Here is a 22,730-nt window from a genome sequence, read left to right as displayed (position 1 = left end):
CTAAATCCCATGACAGGACCTTCCCTTGGCAAATCGACAGGGGCAGCTTGCTTTTAGCAAATACAGCTACTCCTGAAAAAGGATGGTGATAGCATAAAATGGTTAGCATAGGAGACTGTTCAAGGGCAAATCACATTTGCTAATGATGACTATAGTGTATTAGCCTGCTGCTGGGTCTGCGCCATCCAAAATAATTTGTTAAAAGATAAAGTTATGGAGACAAGTAAGGCACAGCAGCCTATTGCAACAGAAGTAAAATAGAACAGAGGCACCCTTTGAAACACAGGCAGCTCATACTTCACGGTGACCACTTGCTTATGACTTCCAGGGTTTTCAACAGGAATCAAGCAGCTGTTTCAGTTCTCTTCTGGGCTGGCCTGCATTTTGGTATCACAATTTTGGCAATATTCCGTCATTGCTATGGTTGGTTCCAATTGTTATTTTGCATGAACATCTATAAGTCAAAAAGGCTGTTTAAAGTGATTTTTTTTCCCAATGTTTATTTTACCAAATGACCAATCATCATTTTAGCTAGATTCTGAATTCAGATCTCATCTAAATGGCTGTGCAAGGAGTAGTCCATGTTCAAAAATGGCACTCCTTCCCCATGTGCTAGGAAAGTACTATTCTCCCCATCTGTCAGATGGGAAGCAGGAAATACACAGTGGAGTAGGGTTGATTCTCCTGATTTACACAAACTCATTCACACTTCGTCTAGGCTCGTGATAAGACAGTGAGGAGAGACAGTCCTTATACTTACATTTCATTACTCAGACCACCAAACAACCGGCAAATCCAGTCCCCATTTGAAAATCACTGGTTCTGGATTATAAAAGACAGCTTAAAATGTACAAAGTTCCAAAAGGAGGGTTGCAAGCAAGTGGATTCAGCAACAGTCACACCAAAAGTGTTCTGTAAATACATTCTGTAACCGGTACAGTAGGACTGTAGATGCTATTTAAATATTGTCAGCTAACTGCCAAAAACACCACCTACCTGTGACAAATACCAAATTCTGATGTGTTAGATTTTTTTGCAGTTTCTTCTGGTAATGTGAAAAGTCAGAAGAAAATTGAAAAAACATTGATAAGAAACCTTTTTAAATTGTCCTTTAAGCAGTGTTTTCAATTATTCATTAATTATTCATTATTCATTAATTATTCATTAATTAATTATCAATTAAGACATTGGTTTCTAAATAACTTGAATAATTTTACTTGTCTTCATCATTAATTAATTATACATTGGTACATTGGTTTCTAAATAACTTGAATAATTTTACTTGTCTTTAATATTAATTAATTATCAATTAAGACATTGGTTTCTAAATAACTTGAATAATTTTACTTGTCTATTCATCTAAGGTAGATGAAGAGTAGAATGTAAGTATTTTGGCTAGGTATAAATCTGAAATAAATTTAGCTTAAGGGAAGAGTCTTACTCCCACCTGTACTCTTACTTGTGTCTGTCAACCACCAGGAAACTTCATCTTCAGAGAAAAACCTGGAAATGTTTCATTAAAACTAGAAAGTGCTGTCTGAGATAATAAGGAAAGCTTAGGTGTTCTCACAACCTGAAAACAGTTCCAGAGAAACTGTGGAAGAGCAAAGAGTGTTTCTGATCGCTGGGGTGGCAGAATGGCTGGGGGGAAGGGAATACCAGCCCTACATCAGGGATTTTTGCTACTCTTATTTCAGTAAGTGCCCAAAACAGTATTAATAAGTTTGGCTGACCCTTGATTAAGCCATTTTTGTACCATCTAATTGGTCACTTTCCTGAGCATGCTAAGAAATTTGTCAGGTTTTGTCAGCCAAAGGAATCCCTTTTTTTTAAGTCTGCAGCAACAGAGACTGCACTCAGACCTTGTTGTGTTAACTGCTTAATATCCCTGTTAAAAATCTCTTCTAGCACGCAGAAATTTCAACTTTCAACACCCAGTCACTGAATTTTGTTATCATTTTGTTAAAAGTAAGCAGGCCTTCATTACCAAATTTCTGTTTCTTATAGAGTGTTCCTGAAGAACCACTTAACTTATTTAATAAGTTAAGCTCCTTTTGCAGAATATAGTTTCTATTAAATCCTTCTATCATTCTTCTCATAACATTCCAGTCAGATTTTAGCATACTTCTTGAAACATTGCCAGCAAAATTGGACAATCTATTCCCCACAACAGTTGCACTCATTCCCAAATACAGAGGAACTTTAAATCTCTTTAGAACATTAGCCATTTTAGCTACAGGTTTGCTATCAGAGTTAATATTCATCTGATTATCCAGCATGACTCCCAAGATCTCCTCAGCATCATAAGGTCTCAGGGCAGTGCCTTAATCTGAGGAGTTTCATCCTTCCTAAACATATGACCCTGCTTTTGACAGTATTGAAATGAATGTTGGTTATGAGCACACAGTCTGCTAGTGTTCCAGATCACCCCATGCCAGTGAACTGTCATCTTTACTTTTTAGCTCTCACAATCTCTGTGCTCTTGAGCTGGCTTTATGTAAATTTGGTTCCTAATGAAGGTATCAATGAAAATAATATACCTACTCCATTACCTTTCCCAGAAGTAACATCAAATTAGAGTGACAGAATTTATTTCCCATGTATTGGTACTCACTATATCACTTTCCTTTAATGCATTATTAGATCTTGTATCAGCCTACCCAACACTTTGCCTGGAACTGATGATGTTAGACTGACAAGCCAGAAATTATTTGGGTCATACTATCTACCTCTTTTAATAGCAATGCACGTTTCTCTCAGGAATTTTAAACTGTGCTATATGCTACAGATTAAATCAATAACTTTTGTTGAAGACTACACTTCTACTTATTGTACCAAAGAATGGTTAAGAAAAAATTATTCCTCTCCATTCAAGGGAAAATGGCATCTGCAAAGGAGCGAAACCACAGCCGAGGCTTTACGGTTTTGTGAAAGCAGTTATTGCTGTCTTCAAATATCACAGCAGTTCAGCTGGAAAGTAACATAGTTTGTTAGAAGTCACTAGAAACTCTGTCAAACTTTAATATGATGTGGTAGATGTATAAACTGTTTCTTGACTGTGTAGCATTACTCGTTTTTCATTTAATGCAGGCCTGTGAACGCTAATTCTGATCCTTCATGGTGTTGAGGGGGGAGAAAAACCACAAAAAACTAATTTTGGTGTTCATTCAACTCTTCTTCAAAATGTTGTCAATTTATTCTCTACTTCTATATCACAAGTTTCTCTTGCAAACAGTTTTGATATGGCAATGAAGATAAGTTGTAAGTTGCTAGCATTTTTTTATTCTTGTTTAAAGGACCAAAGAAGAATTTGCAATGATTACTTTATTTTGCCAGCCAATATATTAATCCTCAAGCAAGAATTGTCTGATCAAGATACCTAACAATAAGCCATTACCAGTTGAATCAGATGGTTTTAGATTCAGTTGCTTTCAATAGTTTCTGTTTTTTGAAAAAGTGTCACAGATCAAGACACTGAAGAGTACAAAAGGCCACTTACAGTTTTAATTTAACAAGTGTAGTCTTCCCACTGCACAATGGCACATCAAGACCTCAACCACTGTGAATACCGTACTGTTGTTTTAGCTCTAAGCAGTACTGGGTTTGAATTATAATAATTGTAAACTAGTACTGTCATTTACATTATGTCTCTCATACATGTGAGCCTTAGGAAAAAAAAATAAGATTCACTTTCTTAGAACTGCAACACACATGCGGAGCAGTTTGTCATTTCTGAATTGCAGAGGGCCACTGCAAAGGTCTATTTGCCATGTATAGGCATTATTGTCAGAGAAAAAATATGAAACACTGCTAATGAAGAATTCTCACGATATGCAGAAGTCCAAAGGAACATAGAGATCTTCAGCTATTCCTTCATAATGCTTTGTTATTGATATGAGCCTAGCAAACCAGAGTTTGAAAGGAAAAAACCAAAAGCCCGATTAGGCAAATCTAACTGTTTTGTAATTAAGCAGACTGGAGGCAGATGCCATCAGAGACTCTCTGTAAACTTCTAAAGTGCTGAGATTAACCCAGGCAGACTACTAATTTAGCCTACAGATAAACAAGAATGCATGACAGATCTCAAACTGTTTATTAATCATCCCACATCTACATGGAATGAGGCGGCACCTTGTTCATGAATTGTTGTAAACCTTTTCATTATTTCGAATGATTAAATGACAAAATAATTGAATAATCAAAGATGTAACAAACCAAAGAATTAAAATAGTTCTTATCCCAGTTTCATGTCTAAAACCAAGGGTATCTAGATACTAGAGGTAACTGTAAATTAGTGAGATTAGTCATTGTCTCACCAGCTAGGAGTGTTCTTGTAAATCAGACCAAAGTTTGTTGGCTAATCACTCAAAAGATCAAGTAAGTAAATTAAAGGTGAAGCTAGATAAAAAAATACAATTAAGAGGTTAATCTAGGATAATAGATTGTAGGATCTAATAATTGTAGGATTCATTCACAGCATGCAGGTAAGAAGTATATGGGGGGAAAAAACCAGAATGGAAGGTGGATCCAAAAGCATTGATTTAGCACAGGAGGATTTGTGGCAGTCTCTAGTATATCTGCTTTTCATACCAAATGTTTTTGACAAGCTGTACTACAGAAAGCTTTTACCTACAGGAATGAGAAAATCACAACTGAATCAGTACTTCCAAGGTTAACTAGAGAATTTAAAGTAATTTTCTAGAAGAGAAACAAGAAGAATCAAGAGTCAAGATGTTTTGTTGATTCACATTTCTCTTTGAAAGCTCTGTGTAATCAGAACGAAATCCTGATTGCTTCAGTCACACTCATGATCTTTCAAAGTCTGTCCTATATGTCTATTATTGTATTTCTCACGTTGTTTTCAAAACTGGCATTTAATTTCACTCACTCAAAGAGAGTCCTACACCACAAGCATCATACACAACACAACCTAAGGGACCCGTATGTGAGGAATATTTTCAGAATGTCCTACGAACACTTAAAGCTGCTCTGAGGGTTTCATAATTGCTTAGGTTAGGGACAGTTAAACTGGGGGACTCAAACTGTGGTCAGTTTTGACTGCAGCCTGTCAGTGCAGACTGTGCACACCGAGAGCTGTTATCCTGGGGAACAGGACCTTCCTCACCAAACACTGACAGAGGTATACGGATTTGCTCAGGGTTTATAGGATTAATATAGGATAGGAGAAAGACTGAGGATTAGGATAATGTCTAGCAGAAGTGGGAGGAGGAGGTGGAAGAGGCTGAGGCTCACACAAGGGTTTTTGGAAAGCAGACTCTCTCAGTTTGGAGAAAGTGCCAGCCAGCAGCTCAGGTGTTGCCGTCAGTTTTGCTGAAGCTGTCATAAAGGTAAGGCAATTAAGACAAAAGCCTGCAGTCAAAGGAACGAGGGCTTAGGAGAAGAGTTGGTTTTAAGCCCTTAGCAGGAGCCACTGAACAAACCCATACCAGTACCTGCATCGTCAGTTCTAACTGCTAATTTGCATATGGTAGCACACAACTGGCAGCATTAGCTCAGCCCTGCACAACCCAGTTAGTGCAAGCTCGGGACACTCACACAGCTCCGAAAAATCCCCGACACACACCTTCACCTATTTTTCAGGACAGGTCCCAATGTCACTATCTGAACATAGACAAACTAAGCTAAACGTAGCTACGAGTTGTGGTCATAATGTGTAGAAATTACTCCTTTTCTGATCTATATTGCACTTCTTGAGAATTCATGCACATATCTCAAAAAATTGTTTTAACCTAGCTTCAGAAAGCCAGTGATCAGATCTCCCAATAAGGGAAACTTTTTTCTGCAGTTCTCTGAAGCCAAATGATTACTACAAAAGCCATCTTCTGCCTCTGTTAAGAACAGGTAACCCTCAAGACATCTCTTAATTGCAGTTGTTCAATTTGTGGTGGTGGCGGGGTACTCCTAAAAATGCAAATTCATTTTTATTTAATCTACTATGCTACAACCAGTATTCAAAATAGGAACCTGAAATCACAGCCTGTCAGTATTTTTAATTGAGATATTTACAGAATTATGAAATTAATGAGGGGCTAGGAGATGATATAAGAAATATGCCTATATGATTAAAAGGCGTGAAGTTCTCTAGATATGAGCAACACATATGAAATGAAACTGTGTCAACCATGAAATAAATTCCATACTGGTAAAAAGAATCAGTTCAGAATAATATGACCTTGCTGTAGGACATTTCTTAGGACTAAAGAGAGCTAAGGTCCCTCAGCTGTGTTTAAGCCAACATTTCCTTCAGATAGATCATTAGGTCCCCAAAAGTGCCATACTCGGCTAGCTGGAGGTCCAAATTGATGTTATTGAAGTTGTTTGATCCATCTAACTTCAGCTCTTCAATTTCTCAGCTATAACATTAAACAACTCAGCAATAAATCAGTGCAACAGTTATTGAGATTTATGGCATAAATTCCAAGCAATACTTATATGTGACATATAAGCGGCTGTCCCCTAAGAGAATCAAGTGTTAACATGAACCTACCTGAACATATACTTTGTACATTTGGAGAAAGGATATTTACATAAAGAACATTCTTGAATCTCAGCAGAAATTAACTTTAATAATTAACTTTTTACTGGTATTTGAAGTGTAGACTATGTGAAAAGGTGTTGATACTTACACTGACATATGGTGTTCCTTCAGTGAAAAGACAGATTACTGTATGGGTTACTCATTCCTTGGTTCTTCTCCCATTGCTGATGGTCCACTGCAAACTGAGAATATAAAACTTGTCATACAAGCACTGAGCAGCTACGAGATGATGACAATTTTTTATTACAATCCTGAGCTGCATTAGCCAAAATAAGTAAGAGAACAGACCAACTATATTAAAGGATAATAGCAGTCGACTAGAACTGCTAGTGTGTTCTTGATTTTTCCTTCAAACACCAAAATTATTTGTGTCCAATCCAGTGATGATTACAAGCAAGAAACATGGATTAAGTTTCTAATCCAAACCCCAAGAACTGGCTTCCTGAAGTCTCCTAACTCCATTGGCTATAAGCCTGTCAATATAGCTAGATCCCTTTACAGGAAGCTATTATAATACTTTGTGAAATGAGAAATTACCTGACAAGACCCTTTTCCAGATTTACACTATGCATCAAAACACTTTTCAAAAAGTCATTTCACCTACGGGCTAAATGCAACAGTGTTATTTTCAAATGTAAAAATGTTTTGCTAAAATAGATTATTAAAATAATATCCAACTCCAGCCTTCGCAGGCCATCAGTCTCCAGGTGCATTTGGACAGTGAGAAATCTAAACAAAGACTATAATGGATCTCCCAACCAACCAAAGATCCTGCTTGCTAGGAGGAAGAGAAATTTGCAAAGACACTCTTCAGAAATTACATCTAATTAAGCAGTACCATGAGCTGCAGATTAGCTTGGCTTTCCTGATGTCACTGGGAAAAGAACTTGTTCACAGCTGAGAAGATATGACAAGAAAAGAGCTTTTATATTCCCCAAAATATTCTTTCATACAACTTGCAGCCAGATTATTTTTTGCATTATTCATGGATATTAAAATATTAACCTTTGATCTGCCAACAGTGTTTGGAAGGCCTAGTCAGCCTTCAGGGGGAAGAAAAAAAAAGGTTTCCCCACATTGTGTTAAATAGTCTGTAAAGGTAAATTTACATTTAACAGCTTAGTTTATCCAACAGCTTACCACCACTTCCCTTTCTTCCTACTCCTCTTCCCCTGCTCTTTCCCCCTCCTTTGCATTTTCCAGTAGCCACAGTTTCACCCTCTGTCCTCTTCCTTTACCACGTTTTGGCACTCAGACTTCTCTGGGTAATGATTTGACTAACTAGCTCAGCAAGAGCCACCATTTTGCTTGGTTAGTTCCCTGTCAGCTTAGCAAGTGGGTTCAGTGAGCAGACAGCCAAGTAAGCTGTGGGAATACACGTCCAGGACTGAGAGAGGGAGAAGCAGGATGCCTCTTAGCACCACACGGCCTCTGTATCAGTTCAAAATTCTCATGTAATTTCACCCCAAGTGAATATCAAGCAAACAGTATAATATCACTCAAAGGATCCACTTCAGATTCAGGTGAAAAGATGATAATATTACCTTTCTTGTAAGAAAATGTAGCTATGAAACAGGTCTGAAATCCCAACAATCAAAACAAATCTTACAAGAAAAATAAAGGAAACCATATTACACCAAGGTTTTTTTGCTCCTAGTTAATAATCACCACTCTAAGGTAAGGGGTTAAGTAAATATACAGAGCTATGAGAAGCAGAAGTGAAATACTTGAATCTGTTGAAAAACATAAGTTGGTGACATACTTTCACAGGCATCCGGATGACTATTCAGCTTCAGCTGCTTGCGCTGCATCACTTGGCACTCCACATGGCAGGTGTCAGCCCTTCAGTCAGAGTCCCCATGTTATTCAGATGACCTACCCGGCACTGCAAATGAACAGGGGGCAGCTGAAGTTAACAGTTTGAATGACTGACAAGTTGAGAGTTTTTCTCAGCCACTACTTCCAAATAACAAACTCCTCAGCAAAAAAATAGGTCTTCTTCATTGAAGAAAATAGGCCTGTATTTGCAACAAGTGTTATCTGCCATAAATAGTCTTATCAGCTCTGCTAACAATAAAGTTTTGCATAATCTTATCACGTATTTTTTTCCATTAATACTTGGAAAGGCTTACGCAAAACAAATTGTATGTGGGATATTTTTTGCCCACCCACAGTGCAGGATACTGAATATCTGGAAGCACAAGAAGGATTGCCAGAGTCTGAAGTCATCGTGTTTTCACAGCAGTTTCAAGTTTCAGATAAATAGCCAAGCATGCATGCTTATTATACACATCAGTATAAGGTCTCTCGTGGTCCTTGGACCACTGTGGTAAGGTAAGCCTGAGGCCCGCAAGATGGCTGAGTTCATCTAGCAACTCACTGCTGCCAGAAGAGTCATGTTTTCTCCATCTTCTCTCACTGCTCATCTCCCAGCCAGAATCCCATTCCTTCTTACTCCCTAATGCTACTACTCCTCTCTCTCCTGTTGAGCCTATTCAGCTCACTGGCATAGCAGACACTCATGGATTTGGGGGTTTAGGTTTGTTTTTTTTCTTTTAATTACTTTCCTGACAGATTAGCAAATTCAATTGGTTCACAGAATGGTTAGAGGAAGGAAAGTGGCTGGAAAATGTGGTTGGAAGTGTGGGTGGAGAAAGCAGTAATTCCTCTTTGCTCTGCTGAGAGCTATCAGATAAGGTTCATCCCATCTTGCAGAACACCTGAGCTCCAGTGCTTGGGGTAGACCTTGCTACAGGCACAGGCTAGTTAGGCAGCTTCCCACAGGAGCAAGGTGAGCTCTCTGCCCATACCTCAGGAGATGGGAATCAACTGATGTAACCTACACAGCTCCCATTCTTCAGCTTGCAAACAAGAGGCTGGTCATTAGGGGAACTTGCTGAATGGCTTCACCACCTCCAGTCTTGTCCCTGCCTCTTCTGCATGCCCCCTCCCCCCCCAGCTCCAGAAGAAAGATTTTCTCCTAAGGAATTCCTCCTTCAGCTCTGTCTTCTAGACCAAATCATCTATACTTCCACAGCTTCCACCAGCAGCACTTGTACTCGGAGAAACCACACCTGGCACTAAGCATTCACAAAAATATGTCTGCAAGGTCCTAATTTTGCTCTGCAATCCTACTGAGGCCTATTAGACCCAAACACCACTATTGTACTCTGTGTTCTCCGAGAGCATCAGAAAACAAGAATCAGAAGAATATGTCATGCAGTTTACCTTACTATGGACAGCACGGTACCCATGTGGATTTTGTTACTTTCCCCAGGATTTGGCCCTGGTTATGGGGTATTTGGTTTCGCTTAATGAAACACAACCAAACTACACGACAACTAAAGCTGGTTCTCAGAGCCCTGCTAAAAATTCCCCACACAGTTGTCTGGGTAGGATTTAAAACTCTGCACTATTCTTAGAAGTGTGTATCTGCAGCAGTTGGAAAATACTGGGTTGCAAGCAATGCATTCCACAACATGTTTAAGGCTCTGATCCTGAGTATTTCAGACTCTTTGTGGGTTTATTTATTTCAGTTTACATTTAAACAAACAAACACACACAATCCTATCGCTTATCTAGGCACCTGAACACATTCTGTTAAGAATCTCACATGTAATATCACCACAGTAATTACACTTAAACTATTCACTGAAGTGTGATTTTTAAATGAGAGACAACAGAGTTTGTTAAAACTGCTTCGGAAAGCCTCCCACATTCAGAGTTTCATAAAACATTTCCAAAATACATGAGGCCAAGAATTGACAAGTGTCTGGGAACATGAAAAAGGCTACAAAAAACATGTTTAACTGATTAAAAAATAATCAATAGACTTTGGCAAAGTTCACTGTGTAATTTTAGAAAGTAGGGGCAAGATGATCTGTATTTAGCACAACAGCATTTATAGCTAGGCTCCACTGTGCATATAATAGACACACCTACCACGGAAGAGACGGCGGAGCCTGTGCTGCATTCTAAAACTTCTCTACAATATTGAAAGATATCTGACAAGCAGATTTATTCTAAAACACAATTAAAATAATCAATGTTTTAAAAGCAATTGAAGGCAATGACCAACAGCTGTTTCTTTAGTTTGATTTTAAAGACTTAATTTATTCATAGTTATGAATAGCAACAGGAAGGGAGTTGTACCAACAGAAACATAATAGTTCAAGGCTTTTCCTCCCAGAGATTCAGGGTGTGTGTCTACCCAGACAAATAAAGAAGGTAGAATTCAGCTTCATGAAACTGTATAAAACTGAGATACTCGGATATGGTTTTGCTTCAGTGGGAGGACCCAAGAAATCCATTACGTTAAAAGGCCTGCCTAGTAGGGAATTACTTCTCCAAAATTGGCCTTCAAGGCAAAGTTTTAATCCCTCCTGAGAGCTAGCAGAGGTTTTGTTATGAACTTCCTCTAAGATCCTGAAAATGTACACCTTTTTTTTTATAATTTCTAATATTGTATAATTTGATGGAGGGACATGAGGCTTTTTTTTTTTCTTTCCCCCCCCCGATTTATCACATATCTTTAAGCATACTGGCTAATATAATATGGACTCTGACTACAGTATAAAAGAAAGCATCTTAAATTTTATTCACCTGATAAGGATCAGGCAATCCCACGTGCTAAACAGGTCGTTAGATTAAAAAACCTCAACAGAAACTAAGAGGCTAGAAAGCTAATGATGTATGAGCCACAGAAGGAAAACAAGCAATGCCTCCCACAGGCATGCTACACACAACTAGTCTGGTAGTTATACGTACCCCTAGATGCAATATTTAAACATGTACAAGTACCCATAAAGATACCTAATATATTTACTAATTACTAATAATTATTTTTATATATATATAAAATATATATTTGCATATATACACTTTCACGTATATAAAATTATATTCTGGGGATAGTTTTTAACTTCGTCTCTCTAGGTTATCCTCACTTTAAAGCCTTTTTCTCCTGTTATTAACACACACATTTTTCATGAAACACCTTCCAGTTTAGCTTGGAATTTATGACTTGATGGATACATGAAAATGTGTTATCTATAATATGAAAGAAATCAGGTTAAAGTAAAACAAATTAATGCAATAGGTGCTGCTTCTGGCTAGTATTCTTTCAAGCCTTTTATTTACTGCTAAGTTTGCCATCACTGAGAAGTGTAACTGTCTTAAGCTTTTTAGCAAAAAAAAAAAAAAAATAGCACCATGATGAACCCCAGAAGAGTTCCTTAGCTGGATGTATCCTAGATAAAAGCTGTTTGCTGCTTATTGTGCAACATTAATGCACTGTTGACTGAAACAGCTGGAAGTACTGTGCAGATTAATGGTGGAAACAGCCTTCAAAACCAACCTTTGAGTGAGACAAACAAACTTTGTTTCTTTTGGAAAATAACATACAGCTAAAGAGAAAGTCTCTCTAAAAAAAAGTTTTGGGAGCAACTGCCCAAAGGCTTTAGTTGTCTATTTGTATGCATGGAATAAACAAAAGGTTTTAGATCTTCAAATTTCTATTTCTTGTTGGCTTATTCTTCACCTTTAAAATGCAAAATCTTGGTTCTAGCTGGAGAATAGACCATTTCTCAATCAGATGAGACATCCCAGACACCAGACCTTTGCGTCAATTGACAGGACGCTGCAGTAGACATTTTCAATGAGGGACCTGCAATAAAATTTATCTCCTCTCTGTTCCTCTGCTGTCAGAGATTCAAGGCTACATGCAGACAAATGCATAGTAGTGGCAGTACATTTGCTCACTGTAAGAATATAAAATTCACTTCGATACCAAGTCCAAAATGCCTTTTTCCTGTTTCAAACACAGCTACAGAAGGCAGCTCATCACGAAGCAAAATAATCAGACTAGTTAAGACGCACAAAATGGTGATTCGTGAGCTCAGTAACCACTCTTTCCAGAAAGTATAGGCTATGTTTTCAACTGATAACAATCTGATCAACTCCATTCACTTCAAACTCACTTTTACAAAAAGTGAAACCGTCTTGCCCCTTACCTTTAATGAGATGTTTCTTCTCAGAAGCAATTGTTTGCTACTACAATAATCTATAACTCACTGTACTTGTATTACCTTAGGTTAATGATTTGTTTCAAAAGAAATCCCACTGTGATGAGTAAAACTGAGGGTGGTTTTGTTTGTAGAGTATGGCCAGGGACAGCCGCTACAGTTCTGAAGTGCCAGGATTTCTCTACGCCAGTACTCAGACTGTGCTCCAGAAACGGACAATGGAACTTGCATTTCCAACTGTGAAAGTGCTTCTGTGGTCCTACTTCTAGATTTGGTTTAGGATATTGCATTGTTCTAAATTCCCACCCATTTTTCTTTAAGACTTCGTAATGCAAGTGTTTCGCCTTGTACTTTAGATTCTCATCATTACTCCTACATTAGGTACCCAGTGCAAAATGGAAATTAACAAAGGAAGAAGTGAAGCCAAAAAAATCCAACCTGTATGACTCACCATGTGATACAACAAACATTTTCTGCATAACTCAGAGAATCTGCTCTACCAAAAGAAAAATATACAGTTGCGAGTTACAGAAACACAAGCTAACACATTATTCTTCCAAAAGTTTTTGTTTTGTTTTTTGCTTAACCTTGCAGAATAGGTGGACAGTTTCCTCTGAATATATTTCTGGCAGGCAAGTTCTGAAAAACCTTGTTCCAAGAATCCTGCAGACTGAAAACACAGCTGTTCAGATTCACGGATCTAACCTATAACACCGTGGGTACTCCTATTGGTGAAGCAGCCTGAAGGGGCAGACAAAATGACAGCTGGTCCATTTCTTCTCTTGCACATAAATCCCATTTAGAATAGGATTAAGATAACAACCTATTGACTGAACAACAAATCCTGCCTAGCAAGGGGATATATATGATTTAAACAATTTAAAATGTTTAAAATGGGCTTTAAATACTTTCTTAATAATGGTCACTTAAAAAGGGAAGCAACATTTTAGAAACCATCTTCAGGTTACTTCCAAATCTGGGGGTTTAGATTAGGGAAAGACATGTTAAATACTGTTTTGGTTTGTAAATATGTAACATCCACAAGTAAGATTTTTAAAAGCATTTAAATCATTTTGGAGCATAAAGTTAGGAAAATATTTTAGATCATAAAAATTCAAAGCAATGCAATCCCATTGATTCTAATTTGAACTTGAAATACTGATCTCATTTCTCCACCCATTGAGAATGGAATCCCATTTATATCAGAGTACAGATTCTGGCCCAAAACAGACTTCCTTATTTCTGATGTAATCATTTGCTGCTTTAAACATTTTTAAACATTTTGAAATCCACATATGCACTTAAATTTCAAGATGAACTTCACAGAAAACAAAGATGAAATAAGATTCGGGGTTTTTTTCAAAATATAATAAGGCAAGCTAAACTAACTTATGAAAGATTAAACAGAAAGACTGTCTCTCTATTGGTTTCTACAGCAAGAATATATTTAATTCAGTGGGGTGGTTGAACTTATTCTCAAATCCATAAAAAGAATGCATTTAAATTCCCATGTAATCTGTCTCTTGATATACCTCAGTACACTTGTCTTTGAACTTCACATTTGCTTTTATGTGGTAATTTTTTTAATTTTGGTGCTGACCAAATGAGACATATATTAATATTAAAAAACAAAAAAAAATCTTCACTGGAGAATAAAACATGGGGTCTTTGCAAGTTTGAACAAAACCTCAGGGTGGATCACAGTATAAACAAAGCACTAATGCATCCTTAATCCCAGTGAGGAAGGGGATAGTCTGTTTGTGTATATGGATGAGTGATGACATACTAGAAAGTTGGAAATTGAAATTAAATATTGATTCATATTGAATTATGAGGATGTAACTTCACCATCAAGTGTTCAACTCTGTAACATCTTAGAATTTGCTAGTAATGAGCCTGATTTGCCACCAAGATTCAGGTCACTGTACTGACATGTAAAGTAAAACCCCTCACCAAATCCTGCTGAACTTAGTCATCTCAATAAATTAGCAGGGAAAAAAACAAACATGCCGACTGACCCTCCTGTTGCTGTCCTCACAAAGGCTTAAGTTACATGATACTGAGGGTAACAAAGAGATTCCAGATTCACATTACATCTTTATGCTGTTTGAATTCAGCTTTATCTTCCTTGGAATTTTTTCCACAACTGGATTTTACTAGAGGCAGTTCCACTTGTTTTGCAAGTTTCCTAGATTGATTTTGGAAGGCTGACTCCCTCTCATGTAATGGGAAAGGTCAAAATGTATGCCATCCCTTAAGGAGGATAATGCTGTTTTCAGCAGAAGCCCACAGCAAAAAAACCCTTCAAGTCAGCTGAATGGAAATCCAGCATGAGAGCCGCTGGCATTTTAGACTCATCTTGGTAACACTGAAATGATGATCCTGAAATCCTTACTTAGACAAAGCTTCCCCTGAGTCCTAGATAGCTGACCAGTAATTGCAGAGATTAACACTTGCATTGAATGACAGACACAATTGCTTAAAGTTTATTTTACTTTAGGTTAGCCGTTCTAAAACATTCTTCCAGCTATGAACACAGCTTCTCTAAAACTTTAATCTAGGAAACTAAATTAAAACTGCCCTCTCAAAAAAAAAAAACCCAAACATGCCACCTACAGTGCTAACATTACAACAGGTTAAAACACACAGGTGAAATAAGTTTCATAAGAAATAGGAATACTTAATAAGTTTAAAATATCTGTTTATCACCAGAAGCATACACAAAGGGAGGAAAGAGAAATAGGAACATAATAAAAGTTTACTTCTACCATGGTCCTGGAAGATTCTGGTTTGGGCATTTAACAGTTAAAGAAGCAATGGCACGCTAACCGAGCACATTAAAACAAAGAGTTGGCAGCTTCTGAAGGAAAAGGGCTTGTACTCCACTGTTCCAACTTGTCAGTCAACTCATGCCAGCACTCTCCACGTCTGCCTCTTCTACACACCCTCATTACATGTGTCTGTCTGGACTGATCTGCTCATCTGTTCAGGGACTCTCCTGACAAGTCAAAAATTCTGCCTTCTCTCTGCTCTGGAATTGGATCAAATCACCTCAGCTTTTTTTGTAGCCCCACCAGGAGGCTTTTTGCTTATGGTCTCATTCTGTTTTCCTTCAATACTTGTCTGTTTTTGATTTCTAGAATGGAGGAAGCCGAATTGCTGAAAGAAAGATTCCAGGCCATAACAGTAAGTGCTTATAGTTATAACTCCCTATTAAAAAAAAAAAAAGGCTTAGAAGTAGTATTGTGTTAATGAGCTAGTGTGTGTTTTCTGAAGAATGATTTATCCCAGGACGGAAAAAGTAAGAGACTTATGTCTGCTTGAAATTGTTACTTTTTAATTCTGGTTTATAAGCTATTGCTTTAAGACAGCAAAGTTGCCTGTACTGGCTTTATTATGGGTTGTATTGCACTTTTAAATTAAATTCAAAGCAGTGAAAGTATGCGTGCAAATCACTACTGAACAGTCTAAAATACATATTACTATCATCACAACTGAATGTTTGCCTGAAGGACAGCAGGTCAAAAGGCAGCTAGAGAATTCCAGAACAAATCAATTTTCCCATTTCACAACAAAACTGAGAGATGAAAGATTTTTGTATTTAATTCCACAATGCAAAACCAATTTCTGAATTACTGATGAACTATCATGAATATTGCTGTCTGAAAAGTAAAAAAGGACAAGCTTGGATTAAGCAAATTCCTACCTGTCGGTTTTCAGAGGAGAAAAAAAAAAGATAACTCGGTGGAGTTTATGCTGAAGACATTAGAAAACATTTTCAGTTTCTCTTCTGAAGGGAAATCTGCTTCAAAAGATTTGATGTGTTTTAAAGAAACTACCGAGTTATTTTTTAAAGGAATATAACCTGTTGTGACAAAAATGGCTGAATCCAAATTCTCCTCTGATTTGATCTCCACCAAAACTTATTCAGTTACAAAAGAATTAAACCATTTATGCTGAAGACATTAGAAAACATTTTCAGTTTCTCTTCTGAAGGGAAATCTGCTTCAAAAGATTTGATGTGTTTTAAAGAAACTACCGAGTTATTTTTTAAAGGAATATAACCTGTTGTGACAAAAATGGCTGAATCCAAATTCTCCTCTGATTTGATCTCCACCAAAACTTATTCAGTTACAAAAGAATTAAACCGAAACAACATTTGGCCCTTTGAGATGAAAGGAAAACTGCAGAAAGATCACTCACTGTCACAGGCAATCTTTAAAAACAAATAATGGGAACAGAGGTATGTTTCACACTCTTAGCATGACAGATTAGTTGTGACACAAACACTGCTGGCTGAATAAATGGTGGGCAGAGTTAAAAAATACCTTATTGGAATCAAAATAAATGTGAGAAGGCATAACTGGAAATCTACAGGATTTGAATAGGTTGGGTTTTAATTTGGTTGGGTTTTAATTATGACACTTGATAAAAGCCAACAGGCCCATTTATCGTATTTACTTGAGACCTGACTCAAGCCCACGATAAGGTAATTTGAAAGGTTTTAGAGGGTTTAGAGTACATTTGTTTGTTTAACTGTAATGGTGTTTCAACCACACTCATAACCTGGACTTTGTCTCTAGCATATTGGCTCAAAAGATAAGAAATATCTTGGCACTCCAGAGAAGTCCGGGCCTTGCAATGTTTTGTACTTCCTGGTATCTGGCAGGAGGAATGGGGCAGCACGCTTGCCTGATGAGGACTCCTATGAATGTACCGGGGTTAGCATCCTCTGGCTGCATCTTTGCCTCCAGACAAATACTGGAGAAGTATTTTTTTAAGAAACTGTGACAGCTTCCAGTGTCTTGCATTACAGGAAATAGGATATCATATTTGGGTTCTGGCCATGGCTTCATTTATTACACTTGCTGCGTAAAGGAACGATTTGCTCCCTACTTTCATCAATTGAGAGCATTTAATTGAAACAGTGTATTTGTTATAATGCACTGCAGAAATGAAGGAGCCTAAATAAGGTGAAGTTATCAGGTTTAAGAATCTGCAATATGAGTTGCCTAAGAAAACAACACATTACAATTACAATTGCAAGTTACTTGGAAGGTTTGTCCCAAGCAACATACCTGGGAATTTCAAGCACTACCTACAAGATGTATGTTGTAAAGGATCTAACAGAGGATAGCAAGGGGCACTCCGGTGCTCAGAGCAGTCAACACCTACACTTGCACTAAAACCTGATTGGATTCTGTTGTTAAATGCCTGGCTCCTTTACAGCATCTGGCTCTCACAGAGCCACTAGGGGCTTTCAAATTCTTTTTCATATCTTCTCTATGTAGCAAAGCAAAAAGGAAAACCTTATTATTACTACTATTTTAAGATTTCGGTGCTCCCATGGCTCTGAAAAGGAACCGTTTTTCTCTGTTATATAGCTTCCACCTGCTGCTGGTGTGTATAGAATATAACAAGTAAAAAATAAAATGCATCCATTTTGTTAGAGAGACTGTCGTATCTTAAAATACAAAAGCTTTAGCGTTCGCTGTGGCAAATATGTTGAGACAAAACAGTCAAAGAGGAACCTTAGGCTTAATCCTTTCTCATCAAATCCTCCATTCCATGGGAAAACAAAAATGATAAAAGACTTGAATTATGATTAAAGATTTGAATTACAACATTTCTGCAGTCTCATGCCATCAGACTAAAGTGCCCATACCTCCAGATAAGACCCCTCAATAACCAAGCATTACCTCTGGAAAGTTATATGAAAACAAAAATACATCAGCTAAAACATTAGCTGCTCCATTGGCCTTGATAGTACACGGCATCTGTCATGGGACCAAGCAGACCAACATTGGCACCACTGTGGAACACTGACACAAACTAATGGACTTGGCACACAAGATACCTAGCAAGACACTGCTCCATAGATGCATTTCCCTTTGTTTCAGTTAGATCCAATTCAGAACAAAATTCTTTTCTATGCTCAAAAGTCAGGAAAGATTCCTACACGTTTCAGCAGGAGTGAAAATTAGGACCAAGGCTCAAGTCCCACCTTGCACTGATGGACAACAGAGAGGAAGGGATGACGGTGCTCTTTCCTAAAAAGCAAATCTTGCCCACATTAACAAGAGGATTAGAGGACTTCTGCCAGCAACTTGATTATCTACAGGGGCAGAGCATGAAGTTTAGTAGAAACATGGATCTCAGCTATCTAGGAATAAATATTTATTCCATTACATGTATAGTCAAAGCTTTATACAGCAAGACATGATTTGCAGACAAAGCATAGCAGAATACACTATAGGAAGTGTCCTAACAGGTTTTAAAAATTATCCTGGCAACACAAGCTTCAAAAAGGTTCCTCATATATCTTCCTTGAAGTTAGCTTCTGGCATTAGACTTTCAGCTTTCTTTGACTAGATATATAAAAACCAATCTATTTCAACCTATTTAATCTGGATAATTGTATAATGGAAGTTTATTACCAACCAGTGAAATTAAAACATGCTAGAACACCAAAGGATACAAGTAGAAAACTTTAAGAGAAAAAATATGGTATGCGAAAGAAACACAGACCTCTAACAGGAGAAACAGGCAAAAGTTTCATTACTGAATAGGTTTCTTATTACTCAGTTAATTTAAAATGCAGTTATTTGTGCCTTTGCGCTCTGATTTCTTTCTGCACAGTATTTTTGTGTACCACTTCTCATTTCAGACTGCCCAAACTCTTAGTATACTTCTCCACTGGTATAAAGAGAATATTTAAATTGACTTAGAATATGTTTTAATAGTATAAACCAAGTAAGAGTTCATTTTCTGGCTAAGAATCCTATCCAGACCTTTAGTAAAGAGAAAAAGCAGTTTCCCCAAGAATTGTAATAATCTGTAAACAAGCTCTTGACACACTTTACTCACCTAACGATGGGTTATTTAAAGGCCATTTATACAATGGGATCAGGAAAGTTTCCTAACTAAGGAAAGGTGTGAAGGTCAAAGACCATATGCTGTGTGTCCAAAATCAGGACTGGCTGAATAAAATCCAGCATAGCAGCTCTTGGATAAAGTCTCTAAAAAGGGACACTGCAGAAAAATTACATATTGTAGTGATCCTAAATCAGTAGCTTTGTTAACTGTATTAAAGAGCATTGGCAAAACCCAAAACCACTACAGAGATGAAGGTAGCATGTATCTTGAGGCAAGATCCCTACTTGCTCTGTGTAGTAAAGAGGCAGACTAACACCATCAAGGAAAAATTGTAAAGTACAGATGCTGTTTATAGATGGCTACTGCATTCTACAGACTGCAAGAGAGAAGAGATCACTGACGCATTCGTTTACTAAACCCCAGCATACCATCAGTTGTGCTTGGGCAGCCTGTAGTCCTACCCTCAATCTCCGCAAGGCTAGGTGGTTTCTTCTACCTCCTATCCTTCAAGCAAAGTGTCCCTGTAGCCTGTGGCCCCACTGGTAATTTCTCATTTCCAGCAACAGCGAAGTGATTCAGCCAAGCACACTGCAGCTCTTCCTGTTTCCAAGTCCCAGATCCTAGGGAAACAGTGGAGAACAACTCCCAGCCTTATGCCCAGCACTTCCTTCTTACTGACTTTCCACACTTTTTACACACAGCTGGTTCCTCAGGTGAGCTGAAAGGGCAAGTCTCTTCCTATGTTTGTGAAGAACTTAACTCCTTCCTAAACCATACTTGTCTGAAAACAGACTGTTAAAAAAAAACCTATCAGTAATCTGTTCAAATTGAAAGGAAAGGGGGATTAGTCTCCCATCAGCAAACATGTCTGCACAGGACAACAGATGATTTAATTTACTTCCCTAAAACATACGAAGAAACAAGTGCAAAAGTTGCCATGTCCAATAACAGGATTTTATAGCATTAAGCCTGACCAAGAGAATAGCCTATTAATACAGCTTGTAAGAGAAAAAGTTAGCCTCCTTTAGCATGATTTCTTTCCCACTGGCTGCTGAGGACGCAAAGTACTAAATCAGTGTTTGGCCTCATATAGAGGAGCCACAAGGATGCTCCGTGTGACAGCAGCTATCCAAAGACACAAGAGGCTCAAGTGTTGCCAGCGTTCAGAGACTGTTCATCCCATTTCCTTTTTTCTATAATCTGTAGCAAAAAGGATGAAGGTGGCACTATGATAGACCAGTACTACTTGAGGTTTTTCCTTCTAAAGTTCAGCAGTCATGAAAACAGCCTTTGCACAGACAAAAATCTTTTTTTTTTTAATTGAGAGGTAACAACAATATATATGAAGCATACTACATTTCTCTGTGTTCACCTTTACCACTATTTGACTAATGAAATAAATTTCTATGTCTTTATTTATTCCTGTTTATTTCAGCTATTAGCCACAAGATACATAAGCTCAGTGCTGGATTCACCAACAGCCCATTTCATTTAGCGATGTATCACAGCTGCACAGTGTAGACCATGCAGACTCTTTCCTCTCCTAAACGATGTGTGGGCTGCCTTAGGAATTTTGGTCAGGACCCATTTCTAACCTCATTTTGCATGTACGATTGTGCTCAAATGTTATTTCTTCCTGTTTTCTTCCTCTACCCTTCCCAACAGTAAATTATTTCTAATTTGGATCATCCCTGCTTTGTGGTCATTAACATGTTTAAATGTACTTCAGAGAAAGAGTAATGGAAACCATACCTGCATAGGACACGAGCTGTTGCTGCTAAAAATTATGCACTGCCTGAGCGCCATATAAGCTTTAAAATAAGGCTTTATTTGCATGGATTGATTTCACTCCACTGAACAACACTTGAACAATTTTTTAGCATCAAGTAATTTCTCTAAACAAAGTTTCATTGTTCTCTTAATTTGTAGGACAAAAGAAAACTGCAAGAAGAAATTACACAGAAACGTCTAAAAGTGGAAGAGGAAAAAATGAAACACCAACATTTAAAGGTAAGTAAAGTGTTGGATTTATGTAACTAAAGATAGCCTCAAGTTGTTCAGCATGAATAAAGGTTTTGGATTTTTGGAATGCAAATCTTCATGCATTTAAGTCGTGCTTTTACTGTCAAATTTTCACAGCTTTTTGGAGTCTTGCCAGGACTCCATTTGACTTTAATAAGCATCACCCTCTGAAAAAAATTACACTCAGGAGCTAATGTTATTTGATTACTTTCATGGCATAAAATGAGATCATAACCAGGAATAACTCACAGCTGAAAATTAAGCCTCACATTTCAGACTGGGTGTGTTCACTCCTTAATTCCACTACAGCAACCTCACTTGGTATGGGGTGCAGCACAATCATGAGGTTTAATTGCACTTTTTTCTGGAAAAAGAAACAGCCTATTTTTATTTAGCTATAGCCTTTTGTCAGCTTGTTTAATGGTTTAATGCTATTTCTTTGTATATTTAAAAAAAAAAAAGCATAAATGCTGCAAATATTGTCCTGAAATACGGCCTCGTAAACTCAGGATTACAAAGTCCAAATTACTAAGAAACCAAAAGATCCACCTCTGTAGACACTTGAAATTGCAGCGATTTCTACCCACCACCACCACTCTTTAAATGTCTATTACAGTTTGGCAGTACACGTCATTTAGGGAGATGAGACAAAAATCTATGCTTCTAGAAATATGCAAGACTTGGTATTTTACATACCTTTTTAATTATGTGAGTAGATAAACAGTTTCAAGAAAGATATGTTGAATACAATACCGGGAGCGTGGCGTGTCTCCTTGAGCAAATGTGGGAGAAGCATATTTAAAACAGACTCCTCTTCAAAACAGACACCTGATCCTGGGTTTCATCCACCCTCTTCTTTTGTGTCAAGCCAAAAAAAATAAGAAGTTATGATAAACCAGTTCACTGCGCCAGGCAAGCCAACACAAAAGTCACCCAGGCTTAGGTGTTATTGGAAGGTAGTGACCATAAGGACAGGCTTGACCAATTGTGCAATGTCTTGCCTAAAAGAGAGGGGAATATCTTTTCCAAGTCCTGTAACTAATGAGCAGCAAACATGTGACCGTCTTCCTCCATCTTAGTACATGGTTACATGGAGTACTGCAATTTATGTTTCAAGTTGCCGTGCCTATAAATTCAGAATGACTCTTTTGCCCTTCTTTTAAGAAGGATAAACTGATCTGTCCTAGACAACCAGCTAATCCTCACTACTGCTGTGTGCAGACAGAGTCCTAGGGCAGTACAGATTTAGT

At 37.7% G+C, this 22,730-nt stretch overlaps 1 protein-coding gene across 1 annotated transcript in view; it reads left to right on the top strand.

The window, feature by feature from the left end:
- The first annotated feature begins 15,380 nt into the window (after positions 1-15,380).
- The window catches only part of PALMD (palmdelphin), a 29,999-nt gene continuing 22,649 nt past the window's right edge, over positions 15,381-22,730 (top strand). Inside the window, exons 1-2 of the mRNA XM_009290448.2 lie at positions 15,381-15,768; positions 21,388-21,468. Of these exons, the coding sequence (XP_009288723.1) occupies positions 15,724-15,768; positions 21,388-21,468 (126 nt within the window). The 5' untranslated portion in view covers positions 15,381-15,723. The remainder of the gene's footprint in view (positions 15,769-21,387; positions 21,469-22,730) is intronic.

This window comes from Aptenodytes forsteri, unplaced genomic scaffold, assembly GCF_000699145.1.
Source record: "Aptenodytes forsteri isolate BGI_AS27 unplaced genomic scaffold, ASM69914v1 Scaffold237, whole genome shotgun sequence".
Classification (NCBI taxonomy): Eukaryota; Metazoa; Chordata; class Aves; order Sphenisciformes; family Spheniscidae; genus Aptenodytes; species Aptenodytes forsteri.
Note: the sequence above shows the minus strand (reverse complement) of the source record. Positions and strands in the feature narration are given on the sequence as shown.